This window comes from Silurus meridionalis, chromosome 17 (genome assembly GCF_014805685.1).
Source record: "Silurus meridionalis isolate SWU-2019-XX chromosome 17, ASM1480568v1, whole genome shotgun sequence".
NCBI classification, from domain to species: Eukaryota; Metazoa; Chordata; class Actinopteri; order Siluriformes; family Siluridae; genus Silurus; species Silurus meridionalis.
Window position 1 is genome coordinate 28,873,666 of NC_060900.1, and position 22,500 is coordinate 28,896,165.

Consider the following 22,500-nt stretch of genomic DNA (forward strand, 5'->3'; position numbering starts at 1 on the left):
AGTATGGAGGTTTGGGTGCAGAGACAAACAGAAGCAATTTTGGCTTTTCCCCCAAAATTGAGGGCTCATCTGCAAAATAATACAAGAAGTGAAAATGTTTTATATATATATCAGTCTGCGGTCGTGAGGGTCAGCAAGCGCTTCTCTGTGCCTAAATTCTGCCTAAAATCAAAATCACTGAATTACATTTTAATATATTTTTGTCCATAAACATGTATTATATTAGTCCCAATATTTTCTTCTCATTTTATAGTGTTTCTCTCAGATACAGCAGCATAGCCAAGTGTAAGTTCATGATCCGTCAGGTGTTTTAGGGGACACAGGGAACTGCGTAAGGACCTCACAATGAACCCTGCAGGCGCCCTGCAGTTTATAATCCCTGTACCTTGAAACGTACAAATCAGAGGCCCTCTAGCAGGCGTCCAATCACGTCAGCATTTTCATGTCCTTTGACTGGATGGTCAGAGAACGACACAAATCAGAGCTCGCAAGCCGCATCTGTAGCAAACTGCACAATCTCAAATATATTCATGTGGATTTAAAGTGATATTTTTATTGCTGTTCACACCCCCAAACCTTCAATGATGTTCTACCAGAATCAATCCACCTCTTAATCATCACTGTGACGCCACGTCTACAGAAACCATCAGTATTATAGAGAAGTGCAGTAGAACAGAATCTCATACAGTGAGGATGAATGTCATCACTAAAGCAAGAATCCCAATGAACAAAGACATAAAGGTATAAACATACGCTCCTAGAAGTGACATAACCGAGAGAAACTCTTTGAGATGAAGATAATGGACTATTGGGAAAAATATAATACTTATTCATGGAAAAAAACATACTGTGAAAAAAAACTGTGAGCAGGCGAAAGAAGAAGAAGAAGAAGAAGAAGAAGTAAGTGTTTAGGCAGTGGAGGAGGACTTGCAGGCTCTGACAGCACGGCACTAATATATATCTATATATAAATTATATATATATATATATATAAAAAAAAGGTAAATAATCTTTAAGGAGAATAAAATAATGTATTGCTAGCAGTGTCACTGCAGTGCTACGCTAGCTCCTGTTGTGTAAAGTTATGGCGATGTTGCTAGCATTACTTTATGCTAGCTTTGTTCATACAATGTGTATGTAAGCTCTATTCAGCCCATAATTTATTTTAAGCTCAAGATAAGAATCTGTGCGGATACTCAGTAGCGTGTAAACGTAATCTTTACAGAATGGAAGGTCAGACGTGTTTCGTGTGAGCGTTGATTAGATCGTCTCTCGGGCGTGGACTCGAGACTGGGGGACAGTCATTTTTAGTCTCTTTCCCTGTGCCCTTTTCCACACAGGATTTTCCGGGTTTTGTTTGTGGTTTCCTCCAGAGGAAAAGCGAACTCTCTCTCCGTCTGCTGTTCACTTTTTCCTCCGCCTTCATTAAGTGTTCTGACAAGGCTACGAGGCTAAAGCTAACTTTTTATCAGCAGCACATCAGTCATCGTTAATGCGATCGTTCCATTCGGATCATTTATTTTCTCTCCCTATCAGTTCATCAGTGTGTGTGTGTGTGTGTGTGTGTGTGTGTGTGTGTGTGTGTGTGTAAAAAGCGGTAGCAATCACAGGGCTTTGTTTAGTTTGATTGTAAACGGTGGTCATTAACCTTTAAAACACTGAAAGAGCAGCGAGCATGTTCTCCATCGCTGGCCATGCATTGTTTCGGTTCTCGCAGGTGAAAAGGTCAAACCAAACATGCATGCGTTCCCGGTTAGCATGACGACTGCCATTGGAACGTGAATGGCAGCTTTTGGAGCTTTCAGCAGATCGAGCGCTGATGTAGTGACATTCAGGCGTCCTTTTCTTATCAACGTGTATTTCCTGCTCGTAATTCCCCAATGTGCAAATCTTGTTTTTTGTTTTTTGTTTTTTTTACAAAGTGGCAGCTTTTAAAGCTAACATGCTGAGAATCAATGCTGTAGCGCTGTCTAGTGGACAATTTATTTGGTGTCCCAGATTTTCGGTTTTAGTATTTTCTATTTTTTATTTTTCTGAATAAATACAGCTGCTTTAAACTCCTCAAAATCTAGTGTTTCTTCACTAATAACTGAGTTTCCAACAGATCACTAAATATAAGCATAAACTTCATGGGCAATATCAGTACTATTATTAATAAAGATAAGAATGAGACGTTTAGGATCAGAACGAGAATCAGGTATGTTGGCCATAAATAACACATTTAACTTATACTATACAAGACAAAACAGACAATATGAGACAATACATGTATTAAATAATATATAAGGAAATAATATAAAAGGAAATTAGTTTATTAATCAAAATAGCTCTATTAGTAACTATTAGTATAGAAAGTGTTACAAAAATATATAATAAATACGAATAATAAGTTGAAACATTTATATTATAATATCCGTGACTGATAAAGCCGTGTGTTTCTGTAGCGTAGCGGCTAGCTGTTTACATTGTTACTTATCAGGTTTCCTGTAAGAAGCTGCCACTGTTTCTGTGCTCTGCTGAGAACGAGATCGCTAATCACAGTAAATGAGATAAAAATGATATTTGGGGAACGGTGTGATTCTGGTGGACGTCTGAATGCGCTAACGGCGTGTCCTCGTCCCCGTTTTCACTTCCTGTGGCTGAATGAGTTTTGCATGTCTGATCTGAGAACGTCTGCATGTCTCACTTCATCTATAGTGAACAACCTACCTGACGTCCTTCTCTTTATCTTTTTGTTTTTCTCTCCTTTTTCACCTTTTATCCGTCTGTCTCTCCGTCTCTCTCTCTCTCTTTCTCTCTCTCCCTCTCTGTGTTTTTCTCTCTTTCTTTCATGTATTTGTACTCTTCTACCTTTTCTGTCTTTCCTCCTCTTATTAACCTCTTACTCTCTTTCTCCTCAACGCTTCCGTCTGTCTGTCTGTCTGTCTGTCTGTCTGTTTGTCTGTGATTTCTGCGTGTCTCTGTGATCAGACTGCGCAGTGTGAAGATGGAACAGAGAAAACTGAACGATCAGGCCAACACACTCGTCGACCTAGCCAAGGTGTGTACTGTGTTGTTGCACTGTTTGTGTGTGTGTTGTGTGTATGTGTATAGTGTGTGAATATTGTGTACATGGTGTGTGTTGTGTGTATGTGTATAGTGTGTGAATATTGTGTACATGGGGTGTGTATGGGTGTGTAATGTGTATAGTGTGTACATGTGTCTGTACATGCTGTGTGTGTTGTGTGTATGTGTATAGTGTGTGAATATTGTGTACATGGTGTGTGTGTGTTGTGTGTATGTGTATAGTGTGTGAATATTGTGTACATGGTGTGTGTGTGTGTGTGTTGTGTATAGAATATGCATATTCAGTTCAATTCATGTTTATTTGTTTTGCACTTTTAACAATGAACATTGTCTCAGAGCAGCTTTACACAGATAATGTGGAGATAAAAATGAAGATGTTCTTTATAAGTGTAAGTTTGTCCCTGATGAACAAGCCGGTGGAGTCTGTGGTAAAGGAAAAACTCCCTGAGATGCAGAAGAAAGAAACCTTGAGAGGAACCAGACTCAAGAGGGAACCTCATCCTCATCTGGGTTCCACTGAATGTTCATTTATTACAGATAAATGATGTTGAGGTGCAGTGATGGAGATCAGAGCAAACTGTAGTCCTGAGTCAGTGTAGCAGACTGTTGACATTAACTACAGTCCAAATCCTCCAAACTGCTGTTCTTACTCCGGAATTTCATGGCTCTCCAGGCTGTAGATGAAAAACATCTCCAACTGCACAGAGTCGCCTCCAATCAAAGAGAACATCATCCAGAGGCAGACCAGGACGAAGTGGGAAGTTTTGAGGAGGGGAAAGGAGCAGGAACAGTGATCACTGGAACCTCAGGAGCATTAATACGATTATTACGTCCTTATTTTTTTATAAAATTAAGGTCACTGTGCAGTTTGGACTCTGGTAAGACTTGCTATAGCAGCAGAACTAAGAGGGAGAAGCAGAAGGAAACACTGACATGAGGATCTCTGGGATAAGAGACGACCCACCACACCACCATCAACAAACCTGAGTGAACGTGTGAGAGTGAGGAGACGACAGCATCCAAATATCCCAGTTCACCAAACACTCGATATCCATGATCCCTCCAGATCTGCTCCTTTACCTCACAAACACCTACTGACTAAAGACTCCACTAAATAAATATGTGTTCAGCCTCGACTTGAACACTGAGACTGTGTCTGAGTCCCGAACACTGATTGGAAGGTTGTTCCATAACTGTGGGGTTTATAAGAGAAACATCTGCCCCCTGCTGGAGTCTTCATTATTTGAGGTACCAACAAATAGCCTGCACCTTTTGATCTAAGTAGGCGTGGTTATCAAGCATCCACTGTCTAATGTCCTTTACACACTCCTCAACATTGTTAAGCTGATCTCTCTCATCTGGCCTTGCTGAAATATACAGCTGTGTATCATCAGCATAGCAATGGAAGCAAATACCATGTTTATGTATAATTTCACCCAGAGGCAGCAGTGTGTGTGTGTGTGTGTGTGTGTGTGTGTGTGTGTGTGTGTGTGTGTGTGTGTATGCGTGCATGTGTATAGTGTAAGCATGTATTCGTACATGGTGTGTGTATGCTTGTGTGTGTTCGTGTGTGTTGTGTAGGTGTATAGTGTGTTCATGTATGCATACATAGTGTGTGTGTGTGTGTGTGTGTGTGTGTGTGAGTATGTGTGTGTGTGTGTGTGTGTGTGTGCGTGTATGTGTATAGTGTGTGCACGTATGCATACATGGTGTGTGTGTGTGTGTGTGTGTGTCTGTGTGTGTGGGTGGTGTGTTGTGTGTATGTGTATAGTGTGTGTGCATGTTGGTGTGAGTGTGTATGGTTGTGTTTGTGTGTATGTTCATAATGTGTGTGCATGTATGCGTACATGGTGTGTGTGTATGCATGTATGTGTATAGTGTGTTCATGTATGCGTACATAGTGTGTGTGTGTGTGTGTGTGTGTGTGTGTGTGTGTGTGTGTGTGTGTATGCGTGCATGTGTATAGTGTAAGCATGTATTACATGGTGTGTGTGTGTGTCTGTGTGTGTGTGTCTGTGTGTGTGTGTGCGTGTATGTATAGTGTGTTCATGTATGCATACATAGTGTGTGTGTGTGTGTGTGTGTGTGTGTGTGTGTGTGTGTGTGTGTGTGTATGTGTGTGTGTGTGTATGCGTGTGTGTATAGTGTGTGCACGTATGCATACATGGTGTGTGTGTGTGTGTGTGTGTCTGTGTGTGTGTGTGTGTGTGTGTGTTGTGTGTATGTGTATAGTGTGTGTGCATGTTGGTGTGAGTGTGTGTATGGTTGTGTTTGTGTGTATGTTCATAATGTGTGCATGTATGCGTACATATGGTGTGTGTGTGTATGCATGTATGTGTATAGTGTGTTCATGTATGCGTACATAGTGTGTGTGTGTGTGTGTGTGTGTGTGTGTGTGTGTGTGTGTGTGTGTGTGTGCGTGTGTATGCATATAGCTGTATATGGTGTGCATGTGTGCATTCATGGTGTGTGTGCGTGCATGTGTGTATGTGTGGATGTGTATAGTGTAAGCATGTATTCGTACATGGTGTGTGTATGCTTGTGTGTGTTGTGTGTTGTTTATGTGTATAGTGTGTGCATGTGTGCTTACATGGTGTTTGTTTGTGTGTTGTGTGTATGAGTGTATGTGTATAGTGTGTTCATGTATGCATACATGGTGTGTGTTGTGTGTATGTGTACATGGTGTGTGTGTTGTTTGTATGTGTATAGTGTGTGTGTACATGGTGTGTATGTGTGTGTTTGTGTATGCGTGTGTGTATAGTGTGCATGCACAAACACATGCACACATTGTGTGTGTGTGTTTGTGCATGTGTTCGTACATGGTGTGTGTTGAGTGTTTTGTGTATGCCTGTGTGTATAATGTGTGCATGTACAAACACATGCACACGCTGTGTGTGTGTGTGTGTTGTGTGTGCGTTCATAGTGTGTGTGTGTGTGTGTGTGTGTGTGTGTGTGTGTGTGTGTGTGTGTGTATGCGTGTATGTGTATAGTGTGTTCACGATGCGTACATGGTGTGTGTTGTGTGTGTGCGTTCATAGTGTGTGTGTGTGTGTGTGTGTGTGTGTGTCTGTGTGTGTGTGTGTATGCGTGTATGCGTGTATGTGTATAGTGTGTGCATGTGTTCGTACATAGTGTGTGTTGTGTGTGTGCGTTCATAGTGTGTGTGTGTGTGTGTGTGTGTGTGTGTCTGTGTGTGTGTGTATGTGTGTGTGTGTGTGCGTGTATGTGTATAGTGTGTTCACGTGCGTACATGGTGTGTGTTGTGTGTATGTGGATAGTTTGTGCATGTGTGTGTATGTGTTGTGTGGGTGTGTTGTGCATGTTGGTGTAAGTGTGTGTATAGGTGTGTTTGTGTGTATGTTCATAATGTGTATGCATGTATGCGTACATGTTGTGTTTATGTGTGTGTATGCATGTATGTGTATAGTGTGTTCATGTATGCACATGGTGTGTGTGTGTGTGTGTGTGTGTGTGTGTGTGTGTGTGTGTGTGTGTGTGTGTGTGTGCGTGCATGTATTCGTACATGGTATGTGTATGCTTGTGTGTGTTGTGTGTTGTGTGTATGTGTATATTGTGTGTATGTGTGCATACATAGTGTATTTGTGTGTTGCATGTATGAGTGTATGTATATAGTGTGTGCATGTATGCATACATGGTGTGTGTGTGTGTGTGTGTGTGTGTGTGTGTGTGTGTGTGTGTGTGTGTGTGTGTGTGCATACATGGTATGTGTGTGTGTGTTGTGGGTATGCATGTATGTGCATAGTGTGTACATGGTGTGTGGGTTTTGAATATGTGTATAGTGTGTGCTTGTTGGTGTGAATGTGTGTATGGGTGTGTTTGCGTGTGTGTGTGTGTGTGTGTGTATGCGTGTATGTGTATAGTGTGTGCGTGTATGCGTACATGTTGTGTGTGAGTATTGTGAATATGTGTATAGTGTGTGTGCATGTTGGGGTGTGTGTATGTTCATAATGTGTGTGCATGCTGGAGTGTGTGGGTGTGTGTAGCAGTTTTACACTTTTACCTCTATGTGTGTGTGTGTGTGTGTGTGTGTGTGTGTGTGTGTGTGTACAGACACAGAATGTGATGTATGACCTGGTGTCGGAGCTGCAGGAGCGCAGTGAGGAGTTGGATAAGCGGATCGGTCATTTGGAGGAGAAGCTGGACTCCATCGCTCTGAGCGTCCAGTCGCTGCCTGAGCTGCTGAACCGAGCCATAACGCAGCAGCAGCGCCACCTGCTGGACAGCTTCATCCACCATTCCACACACTCCACACACTCCTCACACTCCTCACACTCCTCACACTCCAGCTCGGCATCGGTGCGCCGCCGGAGGTCTCCGTCCACCGCTCCTCATACGTCCTCCGACAGCGGCTAACACACACACGCACACACTCACACACACACTATAGACACGCGTGTGCTTCTCCGACTAACACGGCTCAAGGAAAAAAAGACTCCAAAGACTTTAACACACTGACACGAAAAAAAGAAGAAAAAAGAAATAAAAATAAGGTAATGAGTTAACAGTTCATGGTAGACATATGGTTTACGTTTAGCCATTGTATGGCTGTTTAAAGTTAGCTTTTTTGTAAAAGCCCTTGTATAGTTTACGGACTGGATCCAGGGTGTGTGGGGGGTGGGGGGATGGACACACACACACACTCACACACTCATACACTCATACACACACTTACACACACATACACACACTAACTAATACACACTGCTGGTTGAGGAAATGTCGTCTTTTCTAATGATGAAGGACATCGGCGGAGGAGTACATGATGGAGTGATGCTGGACTGAGTGATTAGTTTTGGGGCGGGTTGGGGCAGGGCAAGGTGTGAGTAGGAGGGGGGCCAGGGAGGGCAGGGTGGGCCAGGGGATGGGGCCTTTGGGAGCTCTGAACCTGAGCAAATAAAAAAAAAAAAACGCCCAAAAATGTGAAAATGATTAGAAAGTTTGCAGCATTTAAATGTTAGAAGACGAAGACACTCTCACAGTCCTGAACCCAAACACACCGAGCAGCACCTGGTCCTCGCAGACGCAGAGCCAGACGTCACACTACACACCCGTCTGCACACACTGTCTGTTTCCTTTACTGCAAAGCATGCTGGGTAAAAGTGTCAGGGCCAGAAAAATAAGGGACAAATCATTGTGTGCATACAGACGCTTTAATCTTTCTTTTTAATCTCTCTTTCTCTCTCTCTCTCTCTCTCTCTCTCATCCCCCTCTCTATCTCTCTCCTCCTCTCTCTCTCTCACTCACTCCCCCCCCTCTCTCTCTCTCACTCTCTCTCTCTCTCTCTCTCTCTCTCTCTCTCTCTCTCTCTCTCTCTCAGAAGTACACAAGTGCCCAAAACCAGTTCTTCATTTTGAAGTTATTTGCTGATGTGGTTATTATTTGACGGTAGTTTGATGTTGGATTACGATATTATCACGATATTATTGTAGTAAAAGAGACGAGGTTTTCTGAAGGTTTGTGTGTGTGACGTGGTGATCGTGGTGGAACTGCGTGCTACAGCGTTAGCATCTTAACAAATCAACACGCCATGTTTGTGATTTAAAAAATAAATATTGTCTTAGCTAGTACGTTCAAATCCTGGCTAGCTATCCTTCTGTTTATGTAATAGTAGTAGCTAGCATCTTAGCAATTTATTAAGCTAGTTATGTATCGCTAGTTTGCTCTCCTTTCAGCATGTTGCTAACCAGCTAGAATGGGTTAATCCTTCATTTTACCTGTATAGTTAATGAAGCTCGCAGATTAATGCTCGCGCTAGTTATTTATCAAATCTAAACTCTAAAGATTTATTTCTATAGATTTTGGCAAATTCATCTATCATTCCATGTGAATGATTTTTCTGCACTTCCGTGTAAAACTGATCAACAACCTCTGAGTTTAGCTAACATTAGTGAAGAACAGATTGCCGTGGTAACCGATTCCGACAAGTTCGTCTGCTTTAAACTGAAGGAAAAATGTAAAATTCTAACCCTGATATTGTGACTGATCTGAGCGACATTGCGAGCAGTTAGCTAACTGGTTATCTTAGGGGGAATGTTATCATTCATACGTTATTCGACATTAACGCTAATCATGCTAACATACAAGCTAGCTTATTTACTGACCAAATTTTCACTCTTTCAAAGTATTGAATGTTTTTTTCAATCAAAAAGAAAATGAAAGAATTAAATTCTGAAGTAAAGTGTAAAATGGTGTCAGATTTAGAATCTGATCCGAATCATCTGAGGGATTTGTGACCACCACCATCATCACGCTCATGCCGGTGAAGGGAATTCTGGGATTTATTGGGAACCTGTTTGTAAATATCGTGATTTTATCGTTTATCTGATGATCAGCGCTGCAGGACCTCAGCGGCAGGATGTTCTGACACTGATGATGATGATGATGATGTGTAGGTGTTTAGTATAAACAGAAACATTGAACACAGAGCTTCCAAAGGTCCTCGTGGCCGAGCGCCTGGACGGTGGTGGTGGAAACGCGTCAGAGGCTCGACGGAGCTGAGCTACGGGACGGCTTTAGGTTCATTTCTTCCTTTTCTCTTCCTTGATTTTTATTTTTTTTTAAGAAAAAAGATTCCTTTTTTATGATTTATCTAGGATTTTTATAGCTTGTAGAGGAGAATAAGTATAATAAGAATAATAATAAGAAGAAGAATTCCTACAGAGTGGCAGCATAGTTGAATTCATGCATTCCTTAGATCAAAGACCAAAAAACCACTAAGAAGAAGAGACTAATCATCATAGATCACATGAAATTAAAAGCGATTAGATTCCCAGCTCTGTATCTGAGACTAAAAATATGTGATTTGTTTTTTTTTTTTGTACGGGTTTTAAAAAAGAAAAAAAAGAAAAGAGAAGAAGAAGCAAACTGCCTTTACTGTGTGTCTTCGGCCTTGTTGACCAACCTGTAGCAGATGAACATGATGCTGGGCTCCAATATAAAGAAATAAATCCACTAATCCAGAACCAGTCCTCTTTACTGACTCCCAGTCTGTATCATGTCCTGTACGCTTCTCAGGGGCGGAGCTTCATCTCACCTTAATTTGTGATGTCATTAAAAGAACTCTACAACTGGAACTAATTGCAGGCAGTTTATTAAAGAAGAGCTTTGTGTCTTTAATCCACACCACCTGTGTGCTAAACTCGCTCGCTAACTAGCAATACACAGATGTTGGTTGTCATGGTAACATTATTGTATACACATTGGCAGTGGTTCATTAATTAAATGTAAATGAGAATGCAAATTAAGATTCTATTCACACGATTAATGTGAGCTAGTCGTGTAACTACCTATGAGCTAATGTGGCTAATCAGGAATAACACAGTACACCTTTAATAATATGGTGAGGAAGAGGAGGAAAGACTGGAGAGCATCGGGGCTTATTCAAGTTCATGCTTATTTCTAGAGGGTAAACTTGAATATGCCCCGATGCTCTCCAGACTTTGAGTTTGGTTTCTCTCGAGGTTTCTTCCTCATATCATCTAAGTGAGATAGAATCTTAATTTCTCATCTAAGTGAGATGGTATGAAGAAGAAACCTTGAGAGGAACCAAACTCAAAATGGGACCCCATCCTGATTTGGGTGATATTAAGAGTGTGATCATAAATCTTAAAAACAACAATAAAAAACAGGCGTGCCCTAATTACATATTCATGACATTTTAATGATGTATTATAATTAGAGGTGTGATGCTGTTTGAGGTGTTTCTGGGCTGTTAAACAAAAATCCACATGGATTCTTCAAAATGGTTTAAAAATCTGTGAATCTGTGAATCTGTGATCGATCGTCTCCAGACTCAAATCCAGAACATTCATGTCTCAGTGCAACTCCTTTTTCCTCAGCAGATTTACAGAAACTCTCTATAACTTCATACCTAATGAGAAAGTCAGAGAGACACTGCTGAGGGGAAAAAACTTCTGCATGAAGAAAAAACCTCAAGAGGAACCAGACTCTAAAGCAACCTCATCTCTCCCCCCCCCCTCTCATCCCCCAACCTCTCTCTCATCCCCCTACCTCTCTCTTCCTCTCCCTCTCCCTCTCTCTCTCTCTCTCTCTCTCCTCTCTCTCTCTCTCTCTTATCCCCTACCCTTCTCTCTCTCTCTCTCTCTCCTCTCTCTCTCTCTCTCTCTCTCTCTCTCTCTCTCTCTTATCCCCTACCCTTCTCTCTCTCTCTCTCTCTCTCTCTCTCTCTCTCTCTCTCTCTCTCTCTCTCTCTCTCGCTCTTTCTTTCTCTCTGAGGTTTTTACCTGCTCACTTATGGAGACTCGAGTGTGAAACTGTTCAAGGTGATTGCAGTCCTGAACCATTGTAGCAGAACTGTTTATATTCATTACAGTCCAAATCCATCTTCATGGATCTCCAGATTGTCAATGTGGAGAAAATCCTCAGCAGCAGCGAGTGATTACTAATTGAAGAGGAGCATGAGAGGGTTGAGGTTATGATAAAGTGTCAAAAGGTTCAGTTTATGAGTGTGTGTGTGTGTGTGTGTGTGTGTGTGTGTGTGTGTGTGTGTGTAAATACATAAATTATAAATTATATTATTATATGTGTATGTATGTATGTATGTATGTATGTATGTATGTATGTATGTATGTGTGTATGTATGTATGTATGTATGTATGTATGTATGTATGTGTACCTGCAATAATGCGCATGGCCAGCAGAGGGGGCGCTCTCCTGCTTTTTCTCACTGCAACCCTGTGCACGTCTGAGTTTCGTGTTATTTTATTTGTTTATTTGTTGTTTAAATTCCTTCTATATTATAAAAACGGTTATAACTGATAGAAATGATCATCTAGCCTGTAGTTTCCAGGTGATGGTGATTCATTTGAAGTTGTTGAATGGGTTTTTCTTGTTGACTAATCTGGGTACATTTATAAATATACATTTATATCTTTAATCTGTTTATTTCCGTGAAGCTGCTTTATGACAGAGATCTTGTTTATAATCTTACTCCTGCTTCAACACTCCACATTTACACTTTAAATGAAATGTATAATGTTTAATAGTAATAAGTAAAAGGATTTATCCGTTGCCATGGCAACACTTCCTGTTTCCGCTTCCTGCCAGATCTGTCCAATGAAAACGCGCTCTGTAACATAAACTCTATTTGTATATACTGTACATTATTTTTAGGATGTGGGATTATTGTTCGAGGGTCGTGTTTCAAATCTCACTATATTTTAAAATACACTAATTATGATTTAAACTAATTAATATCATATAAATCATATAAATATAATTCAATCTCACTAAACACTTATTATAATAGTGAGTAGTGTGTAGTGAGAGCAAGTGATGTGGGATTTGAAACACAGCCGCGCAGAGACATTACTGAGTGCTCACTCGTGGGTTGTGTCTCAATCAGAGAGTGGATTATTCAGCGTGATCCCTGCATAGGGCACCAGGGCGGCGCCCTTTTGATCTGCAGAATCCGCCGCCTGAGTGGTGTGTGTGTGTGTGTGTGTGTGTGTGTGTGTGTGTGTGTGTGTGTGTGTGTGTGTGTGTGTGTGTGTGTGTGTGAGAGAGAGAGTGTGTGAGGGATAGCGGGACTCGGTGCGCTGTGTGTGAGTGTGTGTGAATGTGTGTGTGGAACAGTCCGGGGACAAATCCGTGTGTTTGATCTTTAAGAGCTGAAACCGAGACACAGGAGACACAGGAGAGAAATAAAACCGAACCCGGACAGGAGACTTGGGTGAGACAGAGACAGGTGAGACAGAGACAGGTGAGACAGAGACAGGTGTACTGCGGTTACCTCTCTCTCTTTCTCTTTCTCTCTCACACAAACACACACGCACGCGCACCTTTCAGTGTTTACTGTAACACAACAGTTTATTATTTTATATTTCACTTCAATACAAAAAGTTTTATTAGAAAAAGTCACTTTCAACCTTTATTATTATTATTATTATTATTATTATTATTATTATTATAACACCGAATTAGGCGTGAGCTGTGTGTGTGTGTGTGTGTGTGTGTGTGTGTGTGTGTGTGTGTGTGTGTGTGTGAAATCACTGTCTTTGTTGTTGCTGCTGGTGTTTATGGTGTTTATGTCGCGTGTTTTAGTTTTGTGCCTTTTGAAGTGAAGCGACTTTCAGATCAAACAATTTAATATGTTAATTAAATAATTAATAATGAAATACTGTATTGTGTAATCAGGTGTGTGTGTGTGTGTGTGTGTGTGTGTGTGTGTGTATACACCATCATCATTTTTATTGTATTAGAGCACACTCTCCTCTCTTTACACACCTCTCTCCACATGTCTCTTTACACGTCTCTCTTTACACGTCTCTCTTTACGTCTCTCTTTACACACCTCTCTCCACATGTCTCTTTACATCTCTTTTACACACCTCTCTTTACACATCTCTCTTTACGTGCCTCTCTCCACATGTCTCTTTACACGTCTCTCTTTACCGTCTCTCTCTTTACACACCTCTCTCCACATGTCTCTTTACACACCTCTCTCCACATGTCTCTTTACGCGTCTCTCTTTACACGTCTCTCTTTACACGTCTCTCTCTTTACACACCTCTCTCCACATGTCTCTTTACACGTCTCTCTTTACACGTCTCTCTCCACATGTCTCTTTACGTCTCTCTTTACACGTCTCTCTTTACACGTCTCTCTCTTTACACACCTCTCTCCACATGTCTCTTTACACGTCTCTCTCTTAACACACCTCTCTCCACATGTCTCTTTACACGTCTCTCTTTACACGTCTCTCTCTTTACACACCTCTCTCCACATGTCTCTTTACACGTCTCTCTCTTTACACGCCTCTCTACACATCTGTCTTTACATGTCTCTTTACGCGTCTCTCTTTACACGTCTCTCTTTACACGTCTCTCTCTTTACACACCTCTCCACATGTCTCTTTACACATCTCTTTACGTCTCTCTCTTTACACCTCTCTCCACATGTCTCTTTACACGTCTCTCTTTACGTCTCTCTTTACACGTCTCTCTCTTTACACACCTCTCTCTTTACACACCTCTCTCCACATGTCTCTTTACACGTCTCTCTTTACACGTCTCTCTTTACACGTCTCTCTTACACGTCTCTCTCTTACACACCTCTCTTTACACACCTCTCCACATGTCTCTTTACACGTCTCTCTTTACGTCTCTCTTTACATGTCTCTCTTTACATCTCTTTTACACACCTCTCTCCACATGTCTCTTTACACGTCTCTCTTTACACATCTGTCTTTACATGTCTCTCTTTACACAGCTCTCTCTTTACGTGCCTCTCTCCACATGTCTCTTTACACGTCTCTCTTTACACGTCTCTCTTTACACATCTCTCTCTTTACACACCTCTCTCCACATGTCTCTTTACACGTCTCTCTCTACACATCTGTCTTTACATGTCTCTCTTTACACAGCTCTCTCTTTACGTGCCTCTCTCCACGTCTCTTTACACATCTCTTTCTTTACGTGTCTCTCTTTACACGTCTCTCTCCACGTGTCTCTTTTCACGTCTTTTTCTTTACACGTCTCTCTCCACATGTCTCTTTACACGTCTCTCTCTTAACATCTGTCTTTACACATCTCTTTACACGTCTCTCTCCACACGTCTCTTTACACGTCTATCTTCACACATATTTCTCTCTCTACACGTATCTCTCTCTACACGTATCTCTCTTTACATGTTTTTCTCTCTACACGTCTCTCTGTATACGTCTCTTTTTACACATTTTTCTCTCTAGAAGTCTTTACACGTCTCATTTACATTTGTGGCATTTAGCAGTACTTTGAGTCTCTAGTAATGAATAAATCTACACTGTACACAAGATTATAAACTTAATATAACTATAACTCTTGAATTCTACAAGCATGAAAAGTGCTAATTTAGGTATTTCAGGAAGATGAAGATCTTCAGTCGTCGCCTGAAGATAGTCAGGGACTCTGCTGTACAGACATCTAGGGGAAGTTCATTCCACCACCTCGGTGCCAGAACAGAGAAGAGCCTTGACGTCTCCCTACATGTTTCTCTCTACACGTCTCTCTTTACACATCTTTCTCTCTAGAAGTCTCTACACGTCCCTCTACATGTTTTTCTCTACATGTCTCTCTTTACACGTCTCTCTCTTTCTTTACACGTCTCTCAATCTCTATACAGTTCTCTCTTTACACGTCTTTCTCTTTACATGTATCTCTCTACACGTTTTTCTCTCTACACGTCTCTCTTTACACATCTTTCTCTCTAGAAGTCTCTACACGTCTCTCTCTTTACGTCTCTCATGTGAACGTGGAATAAATTGTGGTGTTTTATTGTGCAGTAACGTGTGAGTTAATTACACGTGCAGGTTGTTGGAACTCACAGTGACGTGTGTTGAAGTTTATAGATGATTATTATTATTACTCTACACTTCCTGCTTATTTTTATACATAAATATAAAATAAAATTTAATATAAAAATGTGGAAGGTCAGTTGTTGGTTCAGTGTCGCACTGTGTGTTTACACTCTTTAGGTGTTTAGTGTGTTATCAGTATCACCTTTATACAGGTGTACAAAGGCTGATTATAGTCCCTGTGCTGCTCGGAGTAAAGTATTGGCACTCCTCTACCCTGGAGGTCAACAGAGAAGATAGGATTTAAGGTGTTCCCCAGGAAAACTTCTGGGTCTGAACTTGTTTACTGTTGGACAGGTTTTTTGAGGTTGTCTGGATCACCTTGTGTTTTTCTTTTCAGATCTTCAGCACAATTTGTTTCTGATTGGTTTGTTATCGCAGAGTTCTGACTGGCCGACTTTTTCCCAACATTGCATTCAACACCACCAAGTTTAGTTTCCTCACCTTATGATGTTGGATGGAGAAGGCAGACCTGTTGTAACTCTGTGCTTTATGAGAAGATGAATGTTTTATGGATCATTGCGTCGCTGTAATAACTCCTGCCTCCGTGCTCGGCCGACGCAGGAATGCAGACCGAGTCGCTGCAAAGTCCTTCGCTTTTGTTGTAGCAGAAAGTCACTTTGACTGAGTATGGTTTCCATGGTAACCGTGTGTGTGTGTGTGTGTGTGTGTGTGTGTGTGTGTGTGTGTGTGTGTGTGTGCGTGTGTGTGTGTGTGTGTGTGTGTGTGTGTGTGTGTGCGTGTGTGTGTGTGTGCGTGTGTGTGTGTGTGTTCGTTCTCATGTTCTCAGGACACCTCCCTCCAGTTTGTCTGCTTCATTCAGGAGTTCTTTGTGAATCTGTTCCTTTTTTTCTGAGCAGTGAAATTGAACCCCCTCTGGAGTCGAGGTCCAGTGGAATTTCAGCTCTTTATACCTAACGCATTACAACCTTCTCACCACCAGACACAACACCATGAACACAACTCTGTCACTGAAACCGGCTGATAAACCTGCTCTCTGTGCGTCATGTTTAATCAGAACCGAGATAAACTGGTGTAAGACGGGTTTATTCGTCCGGAACGTTCTCTGTGTGGCAGCTTTTATTAACACACATCAGAACTGGATTAGTTTAACTGGGTTTATTTATGTAGAGGGAAATACAGCTGTATCTGTATTCCAGCTGCATCAGAATTCCAGCTGGATCTGTATTCCAGCTGTATCTGTATTCCAGCTGCATCAGAATTCCAGCTGTATCTGTATTCCAGCTGCATCAGAATTCCAGCTGGATCTGTATTCCAGCTGGATCTGTATTCCAGCTGCATCAGAATTCCAGCTGTATCTGTATTCCAGCTGCATCAGAATTCCAGCTGTATCTGTATTCCAGCTGCATCAAAATTCCAGCTGTATCTGTATTCCAGCTGCATCAGAATTCCAGCTGTATCTGTATTCCAGCTGCATCAGAATTCCAGCTGTATCTGTATTCCAGCTGCATCAGAATTCCAGCTGTATCTGTATTCCAGCTGCATCAGAATTCCAGCTGTATCTGTATTCCATGTGCATCAGTATACTGTTTATATTGGTATTCTGTTTATATCAGTATTCCAGCTGCATGGGTATTCCAGTTTTATCAGTAATCCAGCTGTTTTATTAACGAAACATCTCAGTAATGCAGCTGTATCAGTAATAGTAATATTGGTGAGAGTAGAACCGAATAAACATTGATTGGAGATGAAAATGATTAAAGATAACAATTCTACACATTCACTAACAGTGAAGCAGAAACGTAAGAAATCAGAAGCTTTGAGCTGCGATAAAATTGGTTATTAAAAGTGGGCGGGGCTTGAGGTTGGTCAGGTATCTCCTGGATTATTGGAATATTAGGCCACACCCACCAGGACTGTCCTGTGATGCATCTGATTTGTTGTCTTTGTTTAAATACAGATTTGTTGAGTTCTTTAATGATTTTTAGAGGCTTTAGTATCATGTCTGTTTGTCGTGTGATGGATGCGGTGAATCCGAATTTATCTAAACATTCCAGAAAGTTTTAGAGGTGTGTTTAAAACTCAGTGTAAAACTGCTCTCTGCAGCGCCGATAAAACAAAATATGTTTTCAGAGTAGTGTGTGTTTCCTCTGATGTCAGAAAAACCTACAAAGAGCACAATTCGCTCTTTTCATCCTGGAGGTGGACAATGGGCTATTTTGAGGGAGTCCCCCCACCGCCCAGGACACAAACACTGACTGTGTGTAGAAACCCAGAGTCTAAGCGAGAGCTGGTACGGCCGTCTCCGTCTCCCGTTACCTCACACCCAGACCAGCGTGGGATCTACGTTTATCTCTGTTACTACAGTCGAGTCCAAAAGTCAGAGTGTACTAAACTATAAACATGCTGTTCAGTCCAGACCGTGAAGATGTCAGAGAGTTCAGCCTCAGTGTTCAGTCACTGCTTTAATATAACAACATAAACACACTGACCTGTACAGTACACATTCATCATAGAGCTCAGAACTCAGGTGTTGGGAGTTTTAAGCTCAGAAACCAGCAAAGATTTGTGACTAGGAATACTTTTTTATTACACACACACACGCACACACACACACACACACACACACACACACACACACACACACACACACACACACACCATGTCATGATATTGTTAGCATTGCAATTTTATACCAACAAACCAAGTGCATTCCACACCATGTGCAATTTCATATGTACAGTATGTTCTTAGTTCCTCAGCACTTTGTGTTTCTAAATACATTTGTTTATATTGAATTTATAATTTATTCTTCAATTATATTTCATTTATATGTATTTTGGGTCCATTCTTTTTTTTTTTCTCTTCTTTTCTTGCTTTTGTTTTGTTTTACAGTCTCTGGCAAAAGAATTTCCTTCAGGCTCATCTTGTTAAAATCCAAAGTCCATTGAAGATGTTTTGCTGGACTGTAATATTTATACCCCTTTAAGAAACTTGTTTTATTCTGTTGATCCGTTTGAAAAATTGAATTTTATTCGGGATTAATTAACTACTTTCTTATCTTAAATAATTCAGTCAAATGTTTATGTAATTTCTTTGATTGATTTGATATGACGAGTTTGGGATTGAGTGGGATGAGTTTTGGGATTTTTTTGTTGTGGTGAAAAAATGAATGTTCATATATTTTTTAAAGAGACATTTTATATCAAGCCAAAGGTGAGGTCTGCATTTAGATTCCATGGAAATGTCGACACCACAGAAAAATACAAGTATTTGATTATTTTTAATGTTATAAATTTGCATGTGTATATATATATATATACAGTGGTCCCCCGCTTATCGACCGGCTCGGACATCCACCTTTTAACAGCGAACAGATTTTTGACTGAAATTTGCACCCGCTGAACGACCTTATCGACCTTTTTTTACACCGACCCACGTGGAGCATTTTTTTTTGTTACTTTTGTAATGTTTTTAATTTATACTTTTTTCTGTATTATTGTCAGAAATCCACCTGCCACGCCCCTTCGGTGGCTGTCAAAACCTCCGCTTTCCCTGAAGCCCCCGGCTTCAACAATGCACACCTGGGGCTCATTATTCACTCATCCCCAGCTCCTATATAAACCCCTCATTCATCCACACTCCTTGTCGGTTATTGTTGGTATGTGAAGGTGTTTGCTGCATGTTTGTCTGTGTTTCCCTGTCACACGTATTCCTATGCGTTTCTTCCTTTCCGGACTCCACGCGTTCTCCACAGCACCCCGGGTTACCTTTTCCTCCCGTGCGTTCGCCCGTGGACCTCGTCCCTCCAGGGCGTACCACGGATATCTCTCTCTCGTTCGTCGGGATTCTATGGACTGCCGTGTGTGTGTGTGTGTGTGTGTGTGTGTGTGTGTGTGTGTGTGTGTGTGTGTGTGTGTTAAACTCTCCGTGTTTTCGTTAAACCAAAGGGAACTGTGCCTCCGCTCATTACGCTGCATAACAATTATATACAGTATTATTTATGTACCTGTGTTAATAAGTATTAATGCTGCTAAAAACAGGGCAAAAAATTGTTAATAAATGGCTATCAGTGGAGGTCGGGAACGGATTAAATGGTTTTCCATTATTTCTTATGGGATAATTACATTCGCTCTTCGACCTTTTCACATTTCGACCGGTTTTAAGGAACGGATTAAAGTCGATAAGCGGGGGACCACTGTATTAGATACTTTCTCAGCTTTTTAACTGCTTACAGAAAATAATAATTCTAATAAATAATAAAGAAGAAAATCGAGTTTTTAGGCTGTGCGGTGTTTGGAGTGGGTTTAAGAACATGTTTGGTAATATAGTCGAGCTAATTATTCCAGATCTCAGGTGCGTTCAGGGGAACTCTATTCCCATTTAGGAATAAAAGTCACATGTTGGTTATGTTTTTTGTAAAGTGGTTAAACTTTAATCTGCATCCACTGTTACTTGGTTGAATTCTGGGGAAACTATTAGAGAGAGAGAGAGAGAGAGAGAGAGAGAAAGAATATGGATTATTGTGGTATAAAAGGTAAAGACACTGTACAGTGTGATCAGGGTGAAAGTAGGAACAAGATTCACTGTAGCAGCAGAACTAAAATGGAGAAGCAGAATTAAACACAGACATGAGGATCTCTGGGATAAGAGACGACCCACCACACCACCATCAACAAACCTGAGTGAACGTGTGAGAGTGAGGAGACGACAGCATCCAAATATCCCAGTTCACCAAACACTCCATATCCATGATCCCTCCAGATCTGCTCCTTTACCTCACAAACACCTACTGACTAAAGACTCCACTAAATAAATATGTGTTCAGCCTCGACTTGAACACTGAGACTGTGTCTGAGTCCCGAACACTGATTGGAAGGTTGTTCCATAACTGTGGGGTTTATAAGAGAAACATCTGCCCCCTGCTGGAGTCTTCATTATTTGAGGTACCAACAAATAGCCTGCACCTTTTGATCTAAGTAGGCGTGGAGGATCATACTGGTACAGAAGTTCACTCAGATACTGCAGCGTGAGAGCGTTAAGTGCTTTATACGTCAGTAGTAGTATTTTATAATCAGTGTGAGATGTAATTGGGAGCAGTGTAGATGATTAAAACAGGGCTGATGTGCTCATATGTTCTAGATCTAGTGAGGACTCTTGCTGCTGCATTCTGAACTAACTGAAGCTTATTTCTGCACTTACTCCAACACCCAGACAGTAAAGCGTTACAGTAACAAATGCAGATTGAAAGATTTCTGTACATAATCAGTGCTAATGGAAAAAAATATTTTTAGAACAGGTTCAAGTACTTCTGTAATTATCTGTTTAAAGAAACATGTAGGTAAAGTATCTAGAACACAAGTTAATTTTGATGCAGACATAAATGAAATTAATTCACTCTCTTGATTAGGAATAAGGGTTTGATTTATTGTTTTAATGATTGATTTGTTTGTTTATTTTTTTATTTTTATTTTTCACAGGTGTGTTTACGATGTTTGAAAAACAATCGTACGACAGCCCCCCCATGTACAGCCCTCCGTCAAATGCTTACAGACCCCAGGGCAGTTTCCTCCCCCCTCAGAGTGAGTTTGACCCCTACCCCCCTCCTCCTGGGTCGTACTATGTTGGAGAGGAAGTGCCACAACATTTCTACAAGTGGACCTCTCCTCCTGGAATCGTCAAGATCATGGAAGGTGCCATAGTGGTGTTGTGTCTCGGGATCTTCGCCTGCGTCGCATCGACCCTGGTCTGGGACATGCAGTATGGGTTTGGATACGGAAGCGGATACGGAGGCGGATACGGAGGCGGATACCCCATCGGGTCTGGGTACGGCATGGGCAGCTACGGCTCTAGCTATTACGGATCTAATAATTACGGATCCGGGTACTACAGTGGCTACAACTACGTGAGCCCTTATTCTGCCAAAACCGCCATGATTGCCATGGCTGCCATCAACTTCATCGTGGCGCTGGCCATCTTCGTGGCTACCTTCTCCAAAACACGGACCATCCGGAGCAGGAAGTTTTACCTGGTGGTGCTGGTGTCCTCCATCATCCTAGCTGTGCTAGAGGGCATCATCAGTATTGTGTACATTGTAGGGGTGAACCCCATGGCTCAGAGCACTGCTAATGCACTTTACAACCCCATGCTGATGATGTGTCAGAGCCTGTATGGGAACAGCGTGACGGGAATGGGCGGAGGATTCCCTGTCTACAACCAGTACCTCTATCACTACTGCTATGTGGATCCTCAGGAGGTAAAACACCAACGGCTTCACCCTGTCACTGACTCGAACCGTGTTAATGCCGACTTCCAGCTAACAGGATTGTCCCGACTTTAAAAGATAATTAAATTAATAATTAATAAATACATCAGTGTTTATGGGACTAAATTTCCTGGTGTTCAGAATCGAGTTTTGCAGCTGAGAACTTTCTGAGCTTTACACTCACATAAATAAAACCACTTGTGTGTAGTGCTAGCCAGAGTTTTCTCGAGTAGAACAATATAAAGATAAGAGACCATTTTGAATATAAGAAATTAAAATGCATATATAAATATAATTCCAATTAAAGGTCGACTGATACGAGTTTTTCTCTGGCCAATGGCGATATTTATAAATCAGGGCAGCCGATGGCTGATATATGATGCAGATATTTGTGGCTGATTTTCTTTTTTCCCTCTTCATCTAAAAACATATAATAATTAATAAATAAGACATGATACAGAAATTCAATTAAATATTTATTGAATAAAAGTCTCTTGTTAGCAGACTTGTAGCCTACACTACAGCTGGTTGAAGACTCGCTATACAGTTCCAAAAACGTATTCTCATTCTCTCTCCAAATACAGCATCATATTTAACCAATTAAATATATAAGACGAGATTAAGAAAGAATGATAAGAACTTAAAGCCCAGGATACACCAGGCCCACAGACGGCCATTGGGGGATGTAAAGTGAGTTTTGTTCCGCACCGTTGGCTGAAGTTGGACTGCATCAGCTGTTTTTCAGCGATTCTACATGTTGAGCAGCAGCGGAGGTCATCAGAGAGAAACAGAGGTCGATTGGCAGAACGTAAACGTGCGGTTTGGTGTGTCTGATG

At 41.3% G+C, this 22,500-nt stretch overlaps 2 protein-coding genes across 4 annotated transcripts in view; both read left to right on the forward strand.

Moving 5' to 3' along the window:
* kcnn1b (potassium intermediate/small conductance calcium-activated channel, subfamily N, member 1b) overlaps positions 1 to 7,594 on the forward strand; it is a 74,918-nt gene extending 67,324 nt beyond the window's left edge. The window contains 2 exon segments of the mRNA XM_046871689.1: positions 2,971 to 3,040; positions 7,138 to 7,594. Of these exon segments, the coding sequence (XP_046727645.1) occupies positions 2,971 to 3,040; positions 7,138 to 7,440 (373 nt within the window). The 3' untranslated portion in view covers positions 7,441 to 7,594.
* Positions 7,595 to 12,573: 4,979 nt separating this feature from the next.
* Positions 12,574 to 22,500, forward strand: part of si:ch73-61d6.3 (occludin) — a 28,530-nt gene continuing 18,603 nt past the window's right edge. The window contains exons 1-2 of one of the 3 annotated variants that reach the window (XM_046870240.1): positions 12,574 to 12,808; positions 20,880 to 21,655. In XM_046870240.1, coding sequence (XP_046726196.1) covers positions 20,891 to 21,655 — 765 coding nt within the window. In that variant the 5' untranslated portion in view covers positions 12,574 to 12,808; positions 20,880 to 20,890. The remainder of the gene's footprint in view (positions 12,809 to 20,879; positions 21,656 to 22,500) is intronic. The other 2 variants (XM_046870241.1, XM_046870239.1) reach the window with 2 other exon arrangements.